General features: G+C 41.4%; 1 protein-coding gene across 7 annotated transcripts in view; it reads right to left on the reverse strand.

Annotated features, from left to right (window-relative positions):
• LOC118507382 (SH3 and multiple ankyrin repeat domains protein 3) overlaps positions 1-25,303 on the reverse strand; it is a 51,418-nt gene that overhangs the window by 4,510 nt on the left and 21,605 nt on the right. For 2 of the 7 annotated variants that reach the window (XM_036045829.1, XM_036045830.1), the window contains 10 exons: positions 9,577-9,702; positions 8,209-8,540; positions 7,912-8,080; positions 6,780-6,974; positions 6,132-6,198; positions 3,801-3,992; positions 2,433-2,961; positions 2,157-2,358; positions 707-2,083; positions 197-615 (listed from right to left, as the gene is read on the reverse strand). In XM_036045829.1, the coding sequence (XP_035901722.1) occupies positions 197-615; positions 707-2,083; positions 2,157-2,358; positions 2,433-2,961; positions 3,801-3,992; positions 6,132-6,198; positions 6,780-6,974; positions 7,912-8,080; positions 8,209-8,540; positions 9,577-9,702 (3,608 nt within the window). The remainder of the gene's footprint in view (positions 1-196; positions 616-706; positions 2,084-2,156; positions 2,359-2,432; positions 2,962-3,800; positions 3,993-6,131; positions 6,199-6,779; positions 6,975-7,911; positions 8,081-8,208; positions 8,541-9,576; positions 9,703-25,303) is intronic. The other 5 variants (XM_036045834.1, XM_036045832.1, XM_036045833.1 and 2 more) reach the window with 3 other exon arrangements.

Consider the following 25,303-nt stretch of genomic DNA (forward strand, 5'->3'; position numbering starts at 1 on the left):
TCTGTCTGGTTGATGGTCTAGGTAAGGGACTGAAAAAACTGATTCGAAATCGCCTCACGGATCACCTCGAAACTGCTCGAAAAGGTTTTAACCAGAATAAACATATGAATTCCAATCACATTAAACATTCAAGGCTTTTTAAGACAATCGAAACGTACTATCCCCTTTTTCCAATTCACAATTTGTTCAAAATTACCTTGTGTTACTGTTGCCACTTGTTTCGGCTGCCATTCCCGGGTTTTGCGCTGCTTTCAAATCACCGTTTGCTTTCAGATGCGTTCGCACTAAGCGCACGGAATTGTCCTCATCCGGATCGGATTCACTCAAACTGTAATCAGGTTCCGGAAGTGGGGGAGCATTGTTAGGTGGGGATTTATACAGCGCTTGAGGTTGTGCCACTTGCTGCTGCGTGTCTGTGGAACCGGGACGTCCCGGTTGAGCATACTGATTCGATGATGCGCTGCTAGCATTGCTATTGCTGCTAGCTATTGCGTTGCCACTTGCGCTTCCAGTGATCGTCACCGTTGTAACGTTATTAACGCTACCAGTCACGCTGCTAGAATTAACGCTGATCGTCGAACTGCTGTTTGAACGAAGGGAGGCCGTTTTGCAGAGCTGTGAAACGAAAAGGTGGTTTGTCGTTAATAGTATGCACGGCAACTGGAAAGCATTTTGGATATTCGCCCTGTCCCTCCAGCCTTCTTACCTCAACGTTCGGGTTTGTGTTGCTGCCGTTGCTACCACCGCATGATGAGGCACCGTTGCTTGCCGCTGGTCCAGTCGTCGTTGCGCCCGTAAGTGATGGCGACGGGCTAGCGCCGGTCACGTTCACCGTTCGATAACCAACGTTGCGGATGTCCTGCGGAGAAGCGTACAATTTCGCGTTCGAGGCAGGTTTGAAACTGGACATCACTTCGGACTCCTGTACTTGAGATTGAACTTTGGCTTTCTGGGCTATGTGTTTGCGCAAGGCGGTAAGACACTCGTACTCGGAGCCTCGCGAAACATCCACCTTTACGACCTGCCCGACGGGTGGCGGTGGCGGCGGATGGTTTGGCGGGGGAAGGTTCAGTCTTTGCAGGGACATGTGTAGACTATGCATATCGTCCTGAGATCGGTGTCCCTTGTGACCAACGGTGTTGTACCAGCCGTTAGCGTTGATTGCCAGCTGCGATCCGGTGCCGCTGGAGCTGCTTCCATACAGCAGTGAAGACGCAGCGCCGCCATGCTGATTGGACGATGACATCGAAGCTAGGTCGGGCGTACTGTGGAATGTGCGCTTCAGATCCGAACCGATCTGTGGTATCGGTATCGGTCGCCCCTTTAGCGTACCCATGCCTGCTTTGGATGACTTTTTGCGCTTCATTTCGGCGACGCTCGCATACACGATCGGGCCCTTCTGCGGTGAAATCGGTGGTGTGCCAGCACCACTATCAAATCCGGTCGATTGGAACCGCGAGCTGGACATAAGCATTGAGCAGCGGTTTGCGTCCGCTCCTTGCTGGCGTTGGAACAATTCCTCCAGTTCGGCGGCCGTTATTCGACTGGATGTGGGTCGGGATTTGATGCTAGCAGTACGCGGCTGCACCGGCGTACCGGGCCCGGTCTGTGTGGGGGTCCCGATGGCCGAATGACACTGTTGCGCTTGCAGCAGTTGTGTCTGCACCTGGTGAATCGATTCCGCGGAAGTAGATTTGGTCGCGTTCAGTAGCTCATCGTCGTCTACGCCCTTTTCACCACCGCCCTCCAGCCCGGCTACCATTGATTTGGCCCGCGCTCGACCTACGCTTAGGGTAGTCTTTGGATCACGGCGCGGTGGCATCGGTGCCGGCTGCTTACAGTTGCTTCCCGGCGGTCCCCCATTCATGCGCCGCGGCAACGTCGAACATTGGCGGGACGAGATCGGTGTGCTCATCCCCGAACCGGACGAGTGTTGGCTTCCGATCTCGGACGATTCAAGCATCATGGAATTTATAAGGTTTTGTGAAAGCGTTACTACCGTCATAGATACCAGCGAACCGGAATTACGTATCAAATCGACCACATGCTCATGCGACGCACAGGTCACATCTTCGCTGTTTATCTGCAGGGAAGAAATGTAGTCAGACATAAAGTTAATTTGTATATTAAATTAGTTTGTAAACAAAAATACTCACGGCTAGCAAAAAGTCTCCCGGTTTTAAGCCAGCCATGTCCGCCACACCTCCGGGATCTACGTCATCCAGATATTGCAACGCGGGACACCGGGGCGATGGTTTGAGTTGCATCAACGGTGAAGAAGCTTTAGCTCCACGGAGAATGAAGCCGAAGCCACGCTTGGCACGATGTAGCACCACCGTTCGTGGCTCTCCAATGATTCTGAAACGCAATGGTAATGTTAAATATTTGAACAAAACTACGCAAACATGTGCATTTGTATGTTTCACGCTTACGATTTCTTCACCCTGGGTGCTGTTTGGCTGCTATATTGCTGTTGGGGATGTTGTTGCTGGTCTAGGGAGGATGGCTGTTGTTGTTGCAGATGCTGATGCTGCTGCTGCTGCAGTTGATGGTGCTGTTGCTGCTGCTGCTGCTGCTGCTGCTGCAATTGCTGCTGTAGATCGTGGCTGACTATTTCGTTGCTACTCGTGTTTATCAGATAGTGATGGTGAGGGGTCGAGGTGGAGACGTTTATAATACTCTTCTGACGGAACTGCACCTCTTGCACACAGCTGGCCGGAAAGAAACCCGTCTTATTTGTACCACGTACGAACCCTTCCAGTAGGCCACAGTCGGTCGAACCAACCACCTCAATTACATCGCCCGGCTGTATATGAATGTGGCCGGAAAGTCCCGTATCGTAACCTTCCATGCAGACGACCGTTGTGCTTGGATGGCCAATCGAACATGCGGCGCTGTCCGAATTCGTTCCCACGCCGGACGAGTCGCTGATGATATCACTTGTGTCGCCCAGACTTTTATCTGTAGATAGAGCAAATACATGGATGAATGCAAACAAACACATGGTTGGAATTTATTGGTAATTTGTTTGGGCACCAGATTTTACTTTTTAAGTGTTTAGCACCACAAAAATTGGAAACACAAATCTGATAGCAAGATTTTTGCCGTGTGCTTAGTTCGAGTTCTCGTAGAATGTTGTTCGAGTTGGTGACGATGGAAAAATTGTATGAAAAATGCAATAAACAATTCAAAACTGTTTCGAGAATAAAGTCCGAAATTATTCGTTAACAGGCAAAAACAGGCATGTATAGAGAGAAGAGAGAGAGAGAGAAACAGTCAGAGAGAGAGATTCGAACGGTTATTTTTAAGGCAAACAAAATTCAAACAGTAGTAACTAGTTATGCTAAATGTGTTGGTTAAAAATATGCTATGAATATAAAAGTCCATCTAGAACAAACACTTCATGCAACATTAACAAACATTGATAGAAATGATGACATAAAACGAATAGAGTAACGCACGTACGAAGTTTTTGTGTTTATGTAGACCTAATGCGTTAATAACATGGCTTGAACATTTAACTGATTCGTTTCCCTGTCCAAGATCACACAACTATTGAAAGACGTACGCTTTGCACAAAGTGAAGATACTACCTCACCTGCCACCAAGCCCATACCAACCAACCAAGTCAGTCGTCGTCCACGAAAAGCGGTTACACTATGTACGCAACGAATCTTCTCAAGGGCGCATAAAAACAAAACAATTCCTGCAGTTTTCCCTCTTCTCATACAGGCATCGGGTTACGGGAGGATTTGCGCGCGGGTTCTACAACGAACCTGATATTAAAGCTAAAGTGTTACCTGTTACTATGCTGATGTCATCTTCATGGCTTCGGTGGCTGGAACCTTCGGACAGGCTGGAGCTAGCGGAACTGAACGGATGCTCGGACGGGCAGGGGGACGGTGGTCCACCATATATGCGGGATAGAGTCGATCCCCAGCCTAACCCAGAACGACGCCTAGGATTGTACCGTGGTGGTCCACGGAATGGGACTGCGAGTAGAAGTGAATGGATAGGAGTTTGGATTTGACCAAATGCATCAAATATTAATCGCGCACCCGTTTCTTATGCTGCTCCTAAACACTAAATTCATAGCTTTGCAGCTTCAGTATCACCACCATCATGATTGTTTTGGGAGGGGAGGAGTGACTCTTTATACCGAGTCACAAGTTGCTTAACTACTGCTCCGAAAACGATTATTTATAGTTCATATGGCAATGAAGATAGACAAGCATTAAATATTCAACATGTTTTCTTACTACAAAGCAACCGCAATCGCTCTTATTGAACGGCGATGTTATACAATTATAGCGGTGCCACCCAGAATAAGATGCCATACAAAGTGAAAGGTTATGATTCCATGACACGTGTATACGATTAGAATCTTACTTGGTGATCAATTGAGTTATAATAAAATTGATAAGTACACAAAAAGGACTTTGTTGATGAAGTTGTAGCATCCGAGCATTTAAGCTTACGCGTCAATGGAATACAATTTAATACTTTACTGCTACTGTGATTGGGTGGATGAAGTGGATTTGGCACGGATTATATAGGTTCAATATTCCCCTGAGTGCTACCCGAGTGGTACAGTATCTTATCATATGTAAATACGATCGTAAAGCAGACTGCGAACAGATACTCGAAGCAAGTTTGCACAATTTACAACAAGCACCTGAACATCTGTAATTGGGGCTGATACTGTATGCTTGTGAGACTATTAATGTGAAGAAACATGTTTCCACCAAACTTATTAACTGTCTTACGCGGAACAAATATATTGAAACGGGTCAACTAGTAATTACTAATACATAAATTGCTCTGCTACAGTTTAAGTACTCTGTTATAGTTTTTATCCATCCTGTCTACATTTCTATTTTATAGAGATTGAATCAGCATAGAGAAAGAAACAGTCAACGCAACGTTGAAAAACATTTAAGCACAATAACTTTCCTAAGTTTACCTTAAATTTCGACGGCCCAACGATAACGTCTGTCGTTGAAAGACAAACTCACAGTTTTAACGTAACGGTGTAACAATAACTTCAGTCTAAACGAATATTCTAAACACACTAGAACATCAACCAGAAAGGCTATTAAAAATAAAATACACTTAACATGGAACGGGGGGAATGGTATCGGTGCGTGTTATATTTGTGATGCTATTGTATACCGTTTGTTCATAAAGTATATAAAAACAAGTAGCGCTTGCAAAGCTAAACGAGAAACAGAACAGCAAGCTAAGTGATGATGAATGGATAGCGAAGGACACGATGCAATCGAAATGAGTCGTTCGCTCAGTTAGATGTGAACGTTTGTGATAGTGTGGCGCAAGTATTACATAAGTTAAACACAAATATTCAAAAATTTAAAAAGGAAGCCTCGTTGCCGACAGACCAACAAATGGATTTGGATAGAGTAAAGTGAACATAATTTTGCTATCAATTTCCATAAAAAAAGGTTCATTTTCCACATGGTTGACATGATTGACAATAACTCAACAAAAACGTTTTTTTTTCATCGAATAGTAGTAAAAGTCCTAAAGAAGAGTTCTATTAAGAGTTGTTTCAGAAATTGAATACCTAGCAGCGAACAGAGAGAACTTGCTGATTCTAGCAACTATAAAATCACGATTTAAACCCAAAATAACAATCATGATGATGTAATATGGTGATGCTGATGGTAAAGATGAAGATGATGATGATGATAGTAAAGTAACAGAGCGAATAGGAATTCGAGCAGAACAAGAAACAAGTACTATAAACTGACTAAAAAAAGTAGAACAAGTTGTGTGTAAAATAGAACTTTATCTGATTAAATAAAATAAACAAAATAGCTTGCACCTATTGTGACGTGGTTTCTGTGCGCAGTCGTGTGCGATACAAGAAAACTTTAAAATAAAAGAAAGCCAAAAACTGATGTATTTTTACAGCGAAATACATGCGTTTTACTTTAACAGAATGAAATGATCCCGAGAGTAATTTGGAGAGTAGTTTGTTTTCCATTCGCTGAATGAGGCCAGCTTACATTTCGTGTCGTTTGCATGTTTATTTTTATTTAACACTGATGATAAAGATATACTTTTGCATACAACGGTCACAAAGAATTGGTGCTCAATTAGCACCGACTTACCAATATCCTCGTTTTTATAGTTTTGAATCATTTCAGCCAACTCGAGATTACCGGCAATAACGGCGACCTGAGACGAAAACATAACATTACTTAGCAATTTTGCCAAAAATATAGGAAATACTTTTTATGGAAACAAATTTACAAATAATGAAAGAAAACTAATAAAAAAGAATCAATTTAAAAAACTTATTATAATCAAAGACTAGCTAATAGTTAAACTAAGTGATATAATATGTACAGTAAATTATCTATTGCTTCTAGTGTTAAAAAATAATGCACTTCTGCCTAAAATCAATCAAAAAGAGAGGTTATAAAAATAAAACTCAACTAACTACACATTTTAACGCCTCACAAGAACACAGCTCTACGTTTAAATAGAACTTTCATTACAACAAATAAGAAATTGCTTTTTTGAAATAACATTTTATCGTGTGAACAAACGTTCTTATTGTGGTGATTTTCAGGACATAAAGAAGCGTCCACATGTTTAAAACAACTTACAGTTGTTATCGCGAACAGCCCATTGTTTTAAACATGTGGACAATTGATTTATGACATGACATTCTCGCGGCTACTTCTATTACGAACTCAATGTAAATAATGTACGAGAAAACGCAATTTTATCAATAAAAAGAAGTTATAGTATACCTGGTACGGTGTCTGGTTGGCATAGTTTAGTGCGCCTCTGTTGGCACCACGAAAGAGTAGCATTCTAGCACAAGCCTCCTGATTGTTAACAGCGCAAACATGCAGCGGCGTATTGCCGGAAGCGTTTTGACCATCCATATCCGCACCGTAGAACAATAAATGCTCTAAATGATGAACTAACCCGTTCCGACAAGCCTACTCTCACGCACATACGCACATCACACACACGCACACACGCCATAGTCATTAAAAGGGGTAAAGGTCACGGGTGTTGTGCAAAAAGATGTTCCGAAGGGGAGGGTGACAGAGAGAGAAGTATTGTCATCCCAATTGAGGAAAGGACCGGAGTAGGAGAAAGTGTGATGTGTGTTGATTGTGTTGTTTATATGATGTGATAATGATAATACATTTAATTGATCGTTGTAATGTGACGTAACACCATTGTTTAAATTGATTTGCACAATGTTGTGTACGTAGTGGAAGCGTCGTGTATAGTATGGAAGTTGTATAGTGTAGAGTGTAGCGTAGCATTAGAGAGTGGTTTGTTGATTCAAAACGTTAGAGAAATTTAAGATACAGGAAAGAGAAAGAAAAGAGAATAACAAAGATAATCATTAGATAGTTGAACAACAATATTGTGAGAGAATCCAAAACATTATAATTCTAAAGTAAATTATTTCTTTACCATCTTTGCCGCAATGGTTTTTTTTTGGGGGGGAAATCGAGACATTAAAAGTTTGTGTTGGGAGAAACTAAAACTCGTTCGTTTAACCTTGCAAACATGTTTTACAATTTTTAAACCTTTTTTAATTCAATAAAATACATTTCTTGCTGGTGCGGCCATTTTTTATAAGTAGTTATCTCAACACAATAATACTTCTTGAAATAAACAGTTCTTTTCTTTAAGTAACGTAAATTCATCAGCTGCTTGTTTGGGTTCCTTCGCAATGGCTTATCAAGAAACCTTTAAACCCAATCACCAGCAAATCGATCAAATTAAAGTAAACAACACTAATGCAAATTACAGACCCCGGACTACAACATATAGAATGCTACAATCTTCCAGTTTGCTGCGATAGCATCTGGCCGGATGAAAGAATTTCGATCAGTATCACCTTAACCATTTTCATACCTGATGCACTTCCTGCCAGCCTTGACTGTCCTGAATGCCCAGTGTGGCATGATCGTGCAAGAGCACTTCACTGATTTTGGGATCTGTTTTCCGTGTTACGGACAAGTATACAGGTGTTAGGCCCTTCGTATCGCGATAATTTGGTGATGCTCCCAGTTCCAACAGCGTGCTAAAATGAAACAAAACCTCATTAGTAGGTTGGACATTTTACCTCGATTCTATCCACAGCAACTGTGATCTGTCCCTTCAGTTGCAATGGACAATACTGGTAATTTAAAATACGATACCAGTTCTTACCTTACTGCTTCCAGACTGTCGCGTTCGACGGCGCGATGCAGTGCGGTGGCGCCGTCTCGGGTCCGATAGTCCAGCAGCGCTCCACCGTTTACGAGCGCGATTAGCAGCTTGTTCGGTTTTTTCGAACCGGTAGCAATGGTAAGCGGCGTTTCACCCGTTTCCTGACAGTGGAAGTTGGGATCCAAACCTTTGGCACACATCTTGGCGATTTTTTCCACCTGGCCGCTATTGATGCACTCGATGAAGCGCCGCAAATTGGCACGGGTGTGCAACGCTTTCAACTGACGCTCGTCTAGATTGAGCATCTTGTAGACGCGCCGCTTGTACTTGAGCTAGAAATACATCAGAAAGTACAATTGGATGAGCATAACAGTAGACATTGCATATTGATGAATGCAAACATATCCAGATGGACATCAGACATTATTATTTTATTTGGTTTCTATCTCTGAGAGCAAACCACAGCAATTTCGACTAAACTGATCATTCAATACAATTAATATCGTGAGAGCCTTCACACACCTCAATAAATGAAATATAGAAAAAATGTTAAAATGATGATCTCCCATTTCGTTAAGATAGAGGTGAACACACCATAAATATTTCAAACTAGACACAGGCATTTGGGGCTGCCTCACCAAGAGTTATGCTTCCCACCTTCGATACAAACAATCTGCACGAATATGCAAGACACGAAGAAAGTGCAACAAACACACGGTATAAGGGAAATTTGAAACGGCTATGTTTATCTAACATGCACAAACAATAAATTAGATGTGCTTCACATGCAACAACGGCAAGGGTTTCGTTGCATGGGCCGCGACAAAATTGAATAAACGCACTTGTACGAGTTGGTCGATTATTTGACGAGATGCGTGCGAGCATATGTAAATTACGGTTATTGACTCGTGTCGCGTTTGTTTCGAGCTCACTGAACTGCGTCTCCAAGATCTGTTGGAGCATAGAATTGTGCCCGAATTACTACTGCTGCACCGTTTTTGCCTTTCCCTTTGCTCTCTCCAAGAAACTTTTATTGAAAACAATGAACTCCCGTTCCGTAGCTGACCATCTCTGTGATCATCCATTGTTAGCGTCCCGTGAAACATTAGCGATAAGTTGGAAAGCATTCGACTACACATGTAACAACAGCAGGTCGGTACGGGCACGGATACCGGATGGGAGCGATTAAGCTGCTCGATCATGCAATTACAGTCGGGACTAGTATTAAAACCGGACAATGTCGCACAAGAAACAAGTAACAGACTATTACTTAACAGAACGTGTGTTAAGACACTTGATACCGTACACAACATAGGGATCGCTTTTTTCTTATAATATCTTTTCAAATTCAGTACAACTAATACATACCTCCAAATAGCCCACCGGTCCATTGAATGGGTAGTCGCCTAATCGTCGTTCTTCATCGAGGAATTTACCGGCTTTACCGTTTGATGGCGGAGAGAATAGCCCATAGTTGAAGCTTTCTTTCAGCTCCTGTAAAACGAAATAAGAAAACCACTTCAATACACTGCTGCCTGACGACATTGGCTCTTCTCATGAGCTACGGAGAATGTTGTTGAATAAATTATAAGACATCAGGCAACGACATGTGACTCGGTTAAATCAAATGTACGGATTTCTTCACAGGCCATGTTTAATGCCAAATAAATTTTAAGGACACATTAATAACGAGACGGTTTGCTCTAGAAAATTCACCATCCTGCACATGTGCGTGGTAACGTTTGTGCAAGAATGTTAATAATAAATTACATCATTAATGAGTGATAAGGTCGCTTCATTCAAACTTTTATGGAGGTTTCTTGTGAGTGTTCTCCAAGAAAATCTTGTCCTTCATTTAACCTCGTTGATTCCTATCGACCAAAGCTAGCTCAATTGTCTTATTCATAGTGGATCGTATAAATCCAACAATTTCATGTAAAACTCAACCAATATGTTTGCATATAATTCTAAATGAGAAATCCCTCTTCCGAATAACGTACGGTGTCTCAGAACTAGAAGATATGTATTGTATGATTAGATTAATTTTAAATTATCCAGCCCCGATTTCCATCATCATCCATGTAATGGATGTAAATCTGACAATCTTAAGGGTGGAAATTTCATATTTCTACCAACACACTCACACAGCATCATCATCGTTCCCGCCCCAGTACAGCGATTTGCAAACGCTGCTGCAAACTGATGTGTACCGACAGGAAACCTGAAGAAATTGGGTAATTTATTTAGCTTCCGGGCTTACGTGATTGCTTGCTGAAATGAACGTGTGCCTGAACCTCTCTCATAGGTTTGATTTTTTACTTATAATTATAAAAAAAGAAACCCGAGCTTGCAAATATAAATAATTTAAATACTGTGACTCTAACTTTAGCTGTCAAAAATGTCAGTCGTTTTATTTTGAGCAGTTATAAGCACTGCTGAACAGATCTTTGCTACGCCAACGCCATCGAAATTGCTATTGCCGTTGCCACCTTGCTAGAGCCCAATGAATGGATATTTTGAGAAAACTTGCGACTAGCGAAACAAATCCCCTAGTGCGCATTGTCAAGCAAAGAATAAAGTTCTATATTTCGCTCACGTACATACAATGCAGTCAGTTGCGGCGCTTTATTGTTTTCCATGCACCACATCTTAAACTACACACACACACACTCACCTAACCCTAGTCACACACCGGCTGGTTATGGTGGCATTGTCATTTTCAGCACCCATCCTTTCTACGTTGCAAACGTGTCCGGGAGAGCAAGACTTATGCAACTCTAATATATTCCACCGCCGAATTCAGATCTCTTTTTTGTTTGTTCGAAGGAAACGTAACAGAATGGGCGACGATAATGATCGTTGCAAACATTATTCGTGTTTGCTTGAACCTTACGTTAAAATTGGTAAGCTGGATGGGTTTCATCGAAATACTAATTATGAAACAATTTTTAGTGATAGAAAACTTATACATCTGAAGCAAAAAAAACCGGTCATGTGCATGTGCATGTGCAACGCCGGAAGTCTAACGCGCCTTTGCATAACACATTCAGTCAGTTAGTCACACACTATCTTTTTTTTTTTTTTTGTTAAAACCCATTGTCATGAAGGGTTCACACTCTCAGCTGGTAGAAATTAATTAAATCGCTTTGGTTAACGCACCATGAAAATGGAGCGATTGATGAGCAGTTTTCAAAGGGGTAGGAAAATTAATTATGGAATTGTTTGTTTAGAAACAAATTTGCAGGGCCAATCAATAAGCTGTTGAGTAAGAAACCAAATAAATTGTTGTAACATACTTATCAGGTGTCTGAGTATCTCTGCAAATCAGCTGGGATTTGAGCTAAATCTTTGCAAGTCCTCCATGGACTTGGTTAGCTGACACTATCCCACTTACACTTTGTCCTATGCTCACAGAATGGTGCGAAACTTGAATTCCGATCCAGTAACAAACAAAAAACCAGCGCTGCGTTCCTCTGATGGTCAAACTACCGGTACCACCAGCGTCTGCAGCTGCTAGCATTGGAACGGTGATCATTGCACAAAGCATAGAAGAATAGTGGCTCGATTGTGCGTTTCGATCCCAGGAATGTGATGCGACCTACCGGCCAACCCTTTTCGTTTTGTTGCAGTAGTTTACAACCAAAAACAATTGCTGTCCATCTGGGCTTTAGACCAGAGAGAGAGAGGGAGAAAGAGACCATTGAGGACATACCATGGGATTTGTAGGTCTCGCCTGTCCGCCTGCTGCTGAAACCATCGCCATAAAGAGCCTCCCGTCGATTCGAGCGACGCAACGCATCATTGGCGATCATTTGTCCGAAGGTTGGTATACTTAATTTTCCATCCCAGTTCGCTTGGTTCGCGTATTTCCACCGGCGGGGAAAGGAAACCATTTCTGCGCTTCGCTCGTTTGGCATATCTAAAACCATCGCTGGCAGCATAAAGCCAATTGTTAAGCCTACCCCGATTTCCCCGATCGCCAATGGGCATGGATCGTTTCAAGTATTGTCGTGCATTTTCTGTTCGCAACATTATTGGTATTTTTACACGCATCGCTGCACAAGGGAACACAACGCAGACTTTTGGATTGTGCACACACAGTAAAGGACCGAATCGCCGTGCAATTGCAATATGGGGTAACGCGTGGAGAGCAAAACAGCAAACATGACAACCCATTGGAGACAAAATAATACACGTCGCCGGTGTCGCTTTGGCTTTGAAGTGTTAATATGGGTTCTAAAAGTGGATTACTAGCGCGAGTTGGTATCACCTTGAGCACATCCCGTCTATAGTTTGATTATCTGCTTGCAAACATAATACACTAGTTTAAATCAACAGTTGGCCATATTGTGAATTTCTACCGAGGATCGTGCTGGCAAGACGAATATTGTAGTAAACTCTTATAATAGAAAAAACGAATGCAAAAGCTGTATCTGTTCTGGCCTATACTTTTGAACAACTTCGAATCATCGTCCGTCGTCCAGGATAGTCAACAGCACTCTGAGAGTACGAGTAATATCTTCCACTTGCAGTTCGTTGTATAAAAATCTCAATACCTCCACTCACAAATGTGTAAAATTGTTTACTTATTAAACATAGCATCACGCAACACCTTCGTAACAACAATAGCGGTATTTATCACTCCATCTCTCCAGCCAGGCACCAGGATTTGTTTAGTTTTAATGGCACTCTGCGCATCCTCCTAAAGAAGCGCTCGTCGTTTACGGCAGCTGCAGAAATCTGATCGGTGGTTCTTTGGTATCCTCACCACATCGATTTAAAGATGCGTGCATATGTTAATTTATACCGGGTTAGCAGGTTCCACACATCCACATGCACATCACTACACCAAGGCCTTATACAAACCAGCGATCGAATCCTTCAGTACGCACCTTACGATTGCTCAAGCACAGACACCCCGTTGGTGTTGAATCTGGGCATGGGACAAAAAACGGCGAGCCGCAGTTTGAAGGCCAATATCGGTCGGTCGCCATATGCAACAATGTTGTAGGTAGTGGCAATAGTTTGGCGCTGCAAGACACGGCCGGCCAGACAGGAAAAATCTCCTGCTTTTGCAGATGAACTTTTGCAGAAGACATCTCGGCATTGGGCCAGCCTTCGCGAGAGGATATAGCGATCGTGTCGGTGTTGACCATTTTTGTGCGAGATTTTGGTTTGTGGGTAATTTTTCTTTCACTCGCTGTCTGATTTATTTGCTCACACAATGCTGTTGCAGATGATCATCCGGCTGGGCTAACGCTTCTTCCATTGGAAACGACAGAGGAGGAACTTAACGGTCATCTGGGAACGTTGCTCACTACCGGTTCGTTTTTTTATAGTAAAGCTGTTTATTACGTGTGCGAGACTTTTAACAGCATACCGCTTCTTCCTAACGAACCACCAATTCGGTGAGAATTGTTTTCTCGTTACTTTTCAACGCACTAAACGGTGAAAAATCATGCTGCTGCTGCCATCGTTCGATCGCTTGTTTCCATTTTCTGGTGAGGGTCACACACCGATGTGCATAATACGCAACTGTTCCGATCGGATCGGCGAAAGGTGAAAACGTTTTGCCATTTAAGTGTTGGAATAATAAAGGTTAAATTGCCGACGAGGAGATATTCATACAGCAAGGTTACATCGCAACAGGTTTCTTGGTGTAGAAAGAATTGGTATCTATTTGAGCATGGCGGGGTGAGAGAATAATCATAAAAAAAGACTTCGAGGTTTTGAATTTATATCGAGTAAAACGATTCGGATATACATCGCTATATAGTGTTGAAAAGATATACCGACTAGCAGATCCTTTAGGATCGCTCTTTATACCTACTTCATTCAGTACAGTAGGCCATTTAAAGTCTCAATCAAAAAACTGTAACTGACTCGATCGCCAACCATTTAGACCAGCCTGCGCCAATGCAAACCTAACTAGGTTGAGTCACGGCCAATGCGGAGAAGAACGAAATATTCTTGCGTTGGAGATATTGAAACTGTTGCAAAATTTCTTCCCACAACAGCTCACAGTGACAAACCAACACCTTCATACCGACTGCTACATGGTTTACGTATTTCTTAAGCAAACTGGAACACTACCAAGAACAGCTCCAAAAGAGGATTGAAAAATCGCGTCAGAGTCGGATCAGCGCAATCAGTACGTAGGCGCGACTCTGCCAATTGTTCACCACAGCCACACAGCAACTGGTAGACTGCCAGGTTGACAGAGAAATGCACATGTGGCCCACAATAACGCCAACATTGAGTCCGGTAGGGAGTTAACCTGATGTGTAAGTTTTAGAACAAGTGAAGGAATAGTTGAATATTATGTTCTAGTTATACACTTTATAGATGATCAAAAACTAAGAGCAATAAATTTATCTAAATGAACCTTTTAATGTGTATGGTACATTGATATATCACACATTTCACAGCTCAATACATCTAAACTTACTGTTTTCACCTAAATAATTAAACCAACTGCATTTGGTTTATTCTAGAGAACAACTATGCCGCAGTTATTATTTGCTATATTGACGCCTTTCATCGTACGTGGCCTTAATAGAGCTTCACCTTTTGACGCTAATAAATCTCCTGACAAACCGCCAGAGATAGAGCTTTCTCTGATTTGCCAAATTAATGATCACCATTTTACCGGGTCGTAACATTCGCAAAGTAACGGGTGAAAAATTGTTCATCGTTTAATGCATCGTTACTAATTAAAGATGCATTTACGTAAAACATCCAGGATCGTTCTTCATATTGAAATAACAATATAAGAAGAGCAGCAAAGAAAACAAAAGATATATGATAAATATTATTAATATTATAAGGAAAACACTATTATATGTATCTAGAATATAAGTTGGTCCCTTGATTCCCGAATTCCGAATTAACTATCCAGCTCAAGACAAGGATGACAGTAATGCGAAGTCCAAACGGTGGCGGATCAAGTTTCTTGGAGGCCATTTTTTATTCATATAGAACAGCCAGACCGTATTGCATTCTTGGAGTTGAGGTCCTTAGCAGAATAAAAGTTAGAGGCCCCTTTAACACATCCAATCTACTGATATGACCTGAATCAAAGCTCAAGCGGAGACATAATACGAAGCGGGATTTATGGAGTTCGAAGCATCTAAATAATCGAGGCTCCCAGGATCCCACATTCAGACTATACGAAGATCCAGCCTTTATGTCTATATGAACAGGCTCCCTTGGAACCAAGTGCTCCAAGCATCTGCTTAGTTTGCTTATACTAAGTTCCGCCCCTGAATCCAGACATCTCGAGTGTTGACTATCTAGTTTTAAAAATATATGATACAAACTCCACAAAAGAAACCCAAACCAAAATTCGCTATACCAACCAAGCAATGCTGCTTTAGTTAGCCGATTGCTTACAATCCCCGTGCATGTACGACATTCCAGCCAGTCGTCACATCATCACATCAAAGCTATACACTAGACACACGAGAGGTGCAAAAAGAAAATCTATCAAACCTTGGTTGCTAATCGTAATTGTCGATTTTGGTAATTCCTTCGCTGCCATATAATTATCGAACAAAACACACGCTTTTCGATCCTTATTGGTGTTGACTATATGCTGAGTAGAGAGGCTAGGAGAGTGCCCAACTGCGCCAAGCCAAAAACCCCCCTCCTTTGGCAATGTAGGGGGAACAACTATTCATGTAGATTAACGTTTTGGCCAACTATTCCATGGCCCGTTCGGATCGTTGGAACCGAGTGAACGAACCTCACCTCTAACTCCACTGGGCTATAGCTAACAGTTCTTCATCTTTCTCACATGCCTGATCATCACCCGTTCGCGTACTGGTAGCTGAGACGTGGTTTGCTGACGAGATGAATATGAAATAATTATTATGTCAGCAGTTAAGCACCCGCAGCATAGCCATTTTTTCCCCTGTACAATATGCTAGAGTTTGTACCGGGTTAGTGTGTTGGTCACTCGGCGACGGGTAATAATAGGGTGTTAAATCCAAAATATGAATAACAGCTTCTTTTTTCTTTTGCTGGAACGCAGTGAATGAATTTAGTTAAAAATAATCGTTTTGACACATTTGCAAACGACAGCTTCTTCGTTTCATTTTTTTTCTTCTTGTTTTATATCCATCATGGCCTACATAGTTAGTGGACAATTGAGTTTTTTTCATATGCTCATAGTCTATTATTCGGAGTCTGGAGGCAGTGTGAGAGGACAGTTTGCAGAGCTGTATACAGCTGAAATTGCACAGACGAGAGCCTAATACTACTGTTGCTATTGGGACGGTCCGGTGGTTTATTTAGTAGAGGAGCAGCACCAGCAGATCATCTTCTTGTCTGTTGGTCTTACCATCCAGCAAAGGGTGATTGAACCTAAAACAGTCAGAAAATGCAGCCCAAGATCTCTCAGGAGAAGCAAAAACTTTATTAAACAAACCTTTTAATGAAATGTACCGGATTGGTCTTCTATGTTTCGGAAAATGAAAGAGAACTTGAGATCCCATTTAATTTGAAAAAAAAAATGAAGTTTTGTCTGCAATTAACCATTTACAAACGATCAGAGGTGGCAGATGTGTTGGATCGTTCGATTGAGAACGCCAAATTTTAATTGCAACCAGCGGTTTATGGTCAAACCTAGCTCATCAATGTCAGGCGTTAAAAAAAGCTTAACAAAACGATTGACCGATGTTCATGACTTAATTGGGCGAACATATGCACAAAACACTTATTTCAATTCTCATCGCCAGCGCTTCTGAAATGGTTCATCGGAGATGTTCGAGGCAAAATTTTCAAATTTGGAAACAGAATGGCTAATCATGCCTATATATTCTGCTGGATGGCTAGGGTGGTAAAGCCGACAAGGAGCGGGCTCGGTCTTCACACGACAGCGCCGAGTTTCAAATCCCTTCCGTGGGGTCGTTGCCAAGTAGTGAGGAATGACTATCCAACTACGAGCTATCAATAATTATAGAAGGCCTCAAATAGGCAAGCATGGCCTAGGAGATCGTTAGGCATTTTCATCATACACTTCGGCAAAAAAAAAACACAAGAACGAATGAAAAAAGAAGATGAAGCCTCCTTCACACAATTTTTGTTTTATTCAATTAGAATGGCATTCCCCGTAATGCTACATTCACGCAAGTAACAGCCTGACAAACCCTGCACACAAATTTAAGCGAGAAACGCCTTTAGTTTCCGGTATAGTCCATCTCACACTAAGATTTATGTTATAATAATGAGGTTATCTACAATTCTTTAGCAGTGCAAAGGTTAACGGAAGTGCAGGTGATTTTTAAAACCATTTTTATTCGTTACACAGGTGGGAAGGTCAACCAAACTTCTCACGATATCACCAGAAAAACAAAGCAGTAAATGTTGGCTGTTTCCCGCCCGAGAGAAAAATTAAATCTTTCTTATATTTTTTCTTAAATTTGGTTTATTTGCTAAAAAAAAACGTTGCATTAGCCCAAGAGTGCTAGCCTGAAACTCTGCATTCACTAGATTCTCATAAGTACACCCTGTACTTGGAGCGTTAGGAGTCAGAAATTAAACCTCCTCTGTAGAGTACGTTCGCTGATTCTGTTTCTCTCTAGGAAAAATAAACATTTCCACGTTAATTCGTTCTTAAACCATTTCCCGACAAAGGGAAAACATTCAATTCGAGGTAGATTCTAGATACTTGAATTATCTTGGCACAAAAAGTGTGACCGGTCACCAACATACCATCATGCAAATGATGGATAAATAATTCAATCTTCCGACCTATTGCGCATTACATGCAGGAGGGAGGGATGTATTTCGAGGTTTGGTCGATGCTATATAGCTATAAATATCTGACGACACAAAATATCAACAATCATCCACAGAGCACATAACGAGGGGAAACGTTAGGTTAAGCATGCAGCAACAGCCCGGACGTTACGTGTTTGTGCGAGAAACAGAGTACACGATAGATGAAGAGACAATATTGAATTTACGCGTCGTACATAAATCACATACCGAGTGAAATCTTGCCACGAGCAAATGACATAATCAATCACAAGAAATAAACATAAAATATTCAATAGCGCATTTGCCAGTAACTCATGTGTTTCAAAATTTTACTAAAAAAAGTATATTTTAAGAACTTCAATAACACCTCAATATATGCTCCAAGAAACATTATTTTAATTCACTTCCATTTCAGATTCACCACCACAAAATCACTTCTAGCTCTTGGCAACCGAAATGGTGCAGGTGGATTGAAAGTATGTTTAACCATTTCCAACCCTAGCCCTCTCAAATTTATAGAGAGATCATTGACATGTTGGCTACGCACGGTAGATTAGTAACGGACTAGTGCACGGCGTTCATTCGTTTGCGTCGCGGCGAGAATGTACAGGTGAATTTTGGGGCTACAAAAAAGGGTAGCAGCAGCCAACAAGTCTGTCATTCTGGTTTTCAGATTTCACAGATTCCAGTTGATGCTTGGTTGTTCTAATGACGCAAACCGATTAATCCGATCAAGAAATCCCGAGTCCCAGATCCATGAACGAGCCCGCCTGCCCATTGTATTACGTGTACCACCAATTCGTTGGCCAAGTCAAGAACTAAATCACAGGCTGCTGGCTGCTGTATGCTTCTCGTCATATTCTTCATTTAGCACAAGCGCGACAGAGTCTGCGAGAACCAACTGGTGAAGGTTTGTGACCACCAACCAATCTTCAACGAAACCAGTCGGTCTGTCGCCAAAACACCACCTCGGAATTCGGCACAATCGGCGGTGTGTGAACGTAGAAGAATTGAAACAGGTTTGATTGAGAGACTACTGCTCCAACTGTCCAACTCTTGCAGAGAAATGAAACCAAGACAACAGCCGCGTTTCCTGTCGTTGAACAGATGACATTTCTGTGCACCTCGTTCTGATGACATTCGAGAATAGTTGTGTGTGGATCATACTTATAAACCTCGCCCGAAGAAAACTGTCCAGAGCCCAGGCATTAGGCAGGCATAGAAGAAACCTCGCCCCGATTTTCATTGCCATCCGTGGCGATACCACCAGTTGATTAGCATATGTCATAATGAATCATTCGTCACAAAGTTGAGGATTTAGAAATGTGATTTGACTGTGATCCACTTCACGCGCTGTCGGTTAGACTAGGGCAAATTCGTCAGAACCTACGCACACGGGTCCCGGACTGTAAAACCAGTCGCACTGTCGCCAACAGTCCCGATGACGCAAATGTGTCTGTTCTATGTTGGTTTCTTCCTTATGTAGTTGCGTTTCTTACACGTTTTAATATTTTTCGATAATAACGAGGTAACATGGATGATTCAGACGCAGAAATTCAAATTTCAATTATTTAGTAACTTGTGATTAGTATGGATATTAAGCCACATCATATCAAGAAGATCGAAGTTAAACAAGATATAAAGGCTTATTACACTGCAACAACAGATAAATCTGAAAAAACGTTTTAAACAATAAAAACACAGTTTCTTCTTGTTCTGGGTGATTTTCGGGGCATTTGCTGTCCAAAAAAAAAAAAACAGAAATCTCAACCTGAACCTCAACCATCATTCACAAACCATTGCCTCTGCATAGCCAAGCCAGCAGCGTACACCTACCGGGCGTAAACACTTGCACGATAAATTATGTTGAAGCAATGGTAAAATTAAAAAACATTAGACCACATTAGCCTGCACAGAATTGAATGGGACCATTGTTGTTGTGGTAGGTGCAGCAGGGAAAGGAAATGTGGCTCAGACAAAAAAAAAAGGTATCGTGCGAAATCCCACGGCTGGCCTTCTCAAGGTGATCACTATTCGGGGGGGATTTCTTCATTTCAACTCTTGACGCTCTCTCGTCAGGGCTTTTTCATCCGATCTCGAACTTCACGAGATATGGTGGTGTCGGTCATGACGTGATTACCTAACAGCATGCTGCCACAACTATGCTGCTTATAGTGCCTGCCTGCATAATCATAAAAACGTCACTTGCACAGCGACATAATACTTCGTGTTCCTGATGAGGACGTAGAGAATCATTTGGAGACCAGTCCGCATATTTGGTCACTCTTTGGAAATTTCTCTTTAGAAGTTATTCACTTTAACTCTAAAGCTTTATTTTCTTATCATAGATGAGATATTTCCATTAAAAAGACATAGGGTTGCGAATCCAATACAGCTTCCTTTGAGTGACAGTCAATGTGTGATAATTAACTGATATTAGGTAACAAAATGGACGGACAAAACATCAACACACACAATACGTGCGCTGCGAACACGCTTGAACCAATACCAACGTCTTATAAGGTTTGACGCGCATAGATCTAAAGCAATGCGCCATAGAGTGTGTCTCTACATGTCAGTCATGTAGAGAGACACATTTTACGCAGCAATCTATGCCTTCAATTACAGTAATCAACGAATAATTATCCTCCAACTCGGATACACACACACACAATTATTTGCAAACCGGTTGGATGATTAATGTTCCTTTTTACCATCGTCATCGTACCGACAGCAGATGGTGCTTGTTTGAATTTAAACGGAAAAAGTAACGTGCAAATAATCTCCAAATGACCTTGAGTTGCAGCTAAAGCAAATGAATAGATCTACCCCGTGCAAATACGCTTCCGATTTTACCAACTTTCTTTGTACTATTTCATCTACCTTTAAAAGCACTTCAGACATAAAAGTTGTGAAACCCTCTATTACACCCTGTAGTGGATTGTCTTTTAATCAACAGATAATTTCGTTCTATTTACGAAGATCAATAACTCGAAGATTAGCTTCACATTATTAATTAAGTGCTGCGGCCCGTTTCGTCCATAGGGCGCACGTCTAGATCATATTTCGTGAAAGGAAGGTTTGATTAAATAGATCGGGTGAAGGTTTATTATCAGTTTTAATTTATCGTTCCTTACTCGCAAACACTAATTATCGGTCCTAATTCAGTCTGAATTTGGGATTAGTAGCTCAGTGCCTTTATTGAAGATAATGGGAAGCTAGTACCAGTTGCTGCCAATAAAAACACATCAAAACGAGAAACCCTCGTTGTCGACATGTGCAACAACAGCAAATGATGACCCTTCCCCGGTATACTTCCTTCCAACCCGTGTGTGAGGTATGGCTAGGTCTAACTACAAACGAACTGCGGGAAAAGTTCAGCGCTAAAGCGCAACCATAAAACGTTTACAATTTTGCTCGCTCGCTCGCTAAACTGAACCAAAGCCGGCGTCGTCCACCCGAATGCAGTTCGTAAAAATGGCAACTTAGCAATCAGATTTATAACGGTTATTTTCCTCCGAGCCCAGGGATAATTACATTCAGCAAAGCGAAGTTTTTCCAGCGGGTGGAAGCAAATCGCAAGGAAAGCAGTCTAAACTTTCATTTAAAACTGTTTGTGCAGCACTCTCTCTTTCTTCTACACCACACGTTCCGTTTCGCCGTTCCGTTGCAAATGTAGCACATGATCCTCTTCTCGGCACATTGTGTGAGAAGCATCGTTCCGGCTACTGCAATTCGCTTCTTGATCATTATTTGTTGCCGGTTTTTGCTTGCGATGCACGCGATACTAAGAGGCAGAAGCAGCAGCAAATGATGCCTGGGTATTGTTCACTTTGCAGACCTTAGCATCGTAAAATACGTTTTAAGTGCATGTAAGGGTAATTGTGATACTGATATCATTTAAATCTCGATGCCATACGATAAGGACTAGGTTAAGAATGAGTGAGACTATTTAGAAATTCAAGCATAAATTTAAAATATTTTGTGTACGGAAGCTAAAGTGTATATAGTTCTAGTGAAGCGTTTTGTGCAAGACGATGCTATAATTCTACTACGAACCACACCAGTACCACATCAAACCATATAGTGCGACACACAAAGGTAATACGATGATTGAAATATTAACTGTCCCACGGTGCAACACAATTACGCCCCCCGATGGAAATTTGTACGGACCGCGACCGGTGGTACCGTTCTAGGTGACACACCACAAAGTCGATTCCGGTTAGCTTCTGCCGACATATTGAAAACCACAAATTGGTTTTCCTGTGGCTCTATTGGCCTTCATCCTGTAGGAAGCAAATTTCTGAGATGACATTTCCGACCGATTGATGTGCATTATAGCCGCATGCTAGCAATGCATAACAATGAGGAGATGTGTAAATCGATCTTTTTACTGAGAACTACCAATTGTTCTATACCAAGCGTTCTTCAAGCAAGGGTGTTCAACTTTATAACTTATAACGATCAATATAGAACCAGATGCATTCACTACAATAACTCAATATTACAGGAAAGGTTCTAAATCGAAATCGATAATATTGAGCACCTCAACAATGTATAGTGCAAATGTAGCATTAACAACTGGAGAAAGTATCTTCGCTCGAAATCGGTCAAAAATGTAGGCATATTCTTGTGGAAGGCAACAAAAACCCCGTAAAAGCAATTGATTCACCCCTGATTCCTAAACCTGGTTGGATGCTTCAGATACGAACCCCTCATAAAACCGATCAAAACCAGCTCTCCTAACCACGGAACTATCGTTAGCGTCAGCGAAACGCAAACCACAAAGGTATCTCGTCTGATCATCTAAGCCAGGAGAAGTGCAACAACAGTCATCCTCTTCGAACGGCCCGTGACTTCACTTGTCTATTATCGCCCAGACCAAAAGGGCCCCGGCCGGCTAGTGGTGGCGCGCAAAATTAGACACTAACGCTGTTGTTAGCCCAGTTTAATATAATCTGTCTTTCGAGGTCACACCGTGTACATATCTCGGACAGGTCTAGGGTACGCCGGAGCCATTGTAGACATAGTGTGAAAAACGAGAGCCAACCGAACGATTCACGACGACCCAAAATTGCATGCCCCATGTCGATGAAAGTCCGTGCCGACAGACAGCAGCAACACATGCATCGTCGTCGTGGGTTCACGCTTATTAAATTAACCTTCTACATCGTGATAATTGGAGATTGCGCTAAGCGTTATTACTGCTATGCCTGCTCGTCATTTGCGTCTTTAGCACGGACACAACTGACAATATGGAATTTGCGTTGCTTCCTCAAATCGAGGAACTGTGGGAGCTAATAAAGAATCATTACTTTTCTGGTGAAAACGAAAAATCCAGAACATGCTAAATTGAATTTTAGATTAGGACTTATTTGAATTTATGTCTAGAAATGGCCCTGTTACAAGGAGGATCAATCTAAATTATTGCATGTTCGTCAATCTTCTTAACAAGTATGGTAATAAATTCCAAGTCGCTTAAAGGTAAGATGTCAAATTCATTAAAAGATAATATTTAAAGAAGCAACAAATTAACTACCTCTCCAGTCGTATTGTTGGGTAGACATGACATTCCATCTAGCTTACTTCCGATGTTGAAGTACCGACCAGCTTTCTCAGAAATACAGGTGAAATATAAATTCACCGACCATACATTTGCTACCAAGTGTGCACATTATATCACCAAACATCTGACATTCTGCTAAAAAATTAGTTCATAAAATTGATCATTATATGCATGTTATTCATAGTGCAATGTGTCTCGTAAACGATCACATATAAACAATCGTACGAAAAAGTTGGTTTTACCCAAGCCGTGCACGCTACAACAGCTTTCGTGCATCGTGAATCATTCACATATTTCTTGCGTTGTCAAAATTTGCAGACATCGCTGATGGCCATCCTAAAAGGTAATAAATTTTCGTGTTGAGCATACTCACTCGATTGGTCAGATTATCGACACACAGACACACTGCATGGTAAAAAAAAAACAGAAAAACATCATAAGTGTGACGAATATGGACACACCGTCTACAATCGTCCTTCTCAGTATATCGCTTGAAAGGTAGCAGCACTTCAGCTCCGGTTGTGACGCACTGTTCGTTCGTTTCTTTTTTCTTACAGTCTTGGTTGGACTTTTCGCCAACTTGAAGGCGCAAGCAATGCCTGATATTGCATGACTACATGCCTACATGCTTTAGCACAGCAAAGATCTTTACAGTTTAAGGACGTAGGCCAGAGCATATGCAATCGTTTACGTAATGCATGTCTCGTGATGCATGAGCTTCCAAACGTGTGGCTTGTCAATACGGTCCACCATGACACTTCACTGGCGGGTAACAAAGAATTTTCAGCATTATAGGCAAAGTAACTAAATGTTTAGCCTGGTAATGTTATAAATAAGTAAGCTAAAACACATATTAGTTTAAAAGGACTCTACTGTAACTTAATCTTCATGCCATGGTTTTCTTGCATTTAGCTGCATCGAAAGCAGACAAGGCTCCTCAAATGTCGATTGTTATTAATGTTCAAAACAGGACTCACTTTATAATATTTTTTAGTATTGATTGTTACCCTACACACCAACAAATCTCGGAAAGCTTGACAGAAGCTTGGGTTTTTAGTTGATACACAATTTGTGGCCTATTCGCATGATAATTTTAAGTATTTACAGCGTAAAACTCATTTTGCATCTTAAATTTCTACCGTCTAGCTTGACATCTTATCGAATTTTTATGGACATACTTATGGAACGTTGCGTACATATTTATTAACTGCATTTATTAAGCAGTGGCTATTCAGGGCAGTAGACTCGGATCTGGAGTTATATCGAGTTGCTTGTAACTTCCGATCAAAATCCATCGCATTTAAATGTATATTATACAAATTAATGTTAAACGAAAGTTCTTCTTTCCAAAAACATTATTAATTATCAGCGTACATTTACATTATATTTTAATCTCTTCAAATGTTAACACACTGCAATAAATGATAAAATCCAAACCCATATGAAGATCAAACAAGCTATAGACGTAAATTTAGTATTTTAAATCAAAACTGATGTCACGACAGATAACACAGCCAGAATTGTGACGAAGAATTGGTGTTAGGTAGCCTTGAACATTTAACGAGAGAGCTGACGGTTACGATTCGTTGTCCGTTTCAGTTTATTCTACTATGCTGGCGTACTATAGGACAGCAAAAAAACTTCCCAGGCCAATCATGGAGATTGCGCTTTCACCCTGTTATGTTCCGTTTGTTTTGTTTTTTTTTCTAAATGATTAAATTGATTGAACACATCCGGCACAGGAATCAAATGTTATGGGATTTG

Source organism: Anopheles stephensi, chromosome 2, assembly GCF_013141755.1.
Source record: "Anopheles stephensi strain Indian chromosome 2, UCI_ANSTEP_V1.0, whole genome shotgun sequence".
In the NCBI taxonomy this organism is placed as follows: domain Eukaryota; kingdom Metazoa; phylum Arthropoda; class Insecta; order Diptera; family Culicidae; genus Anopheles; species Anopheles stephensi.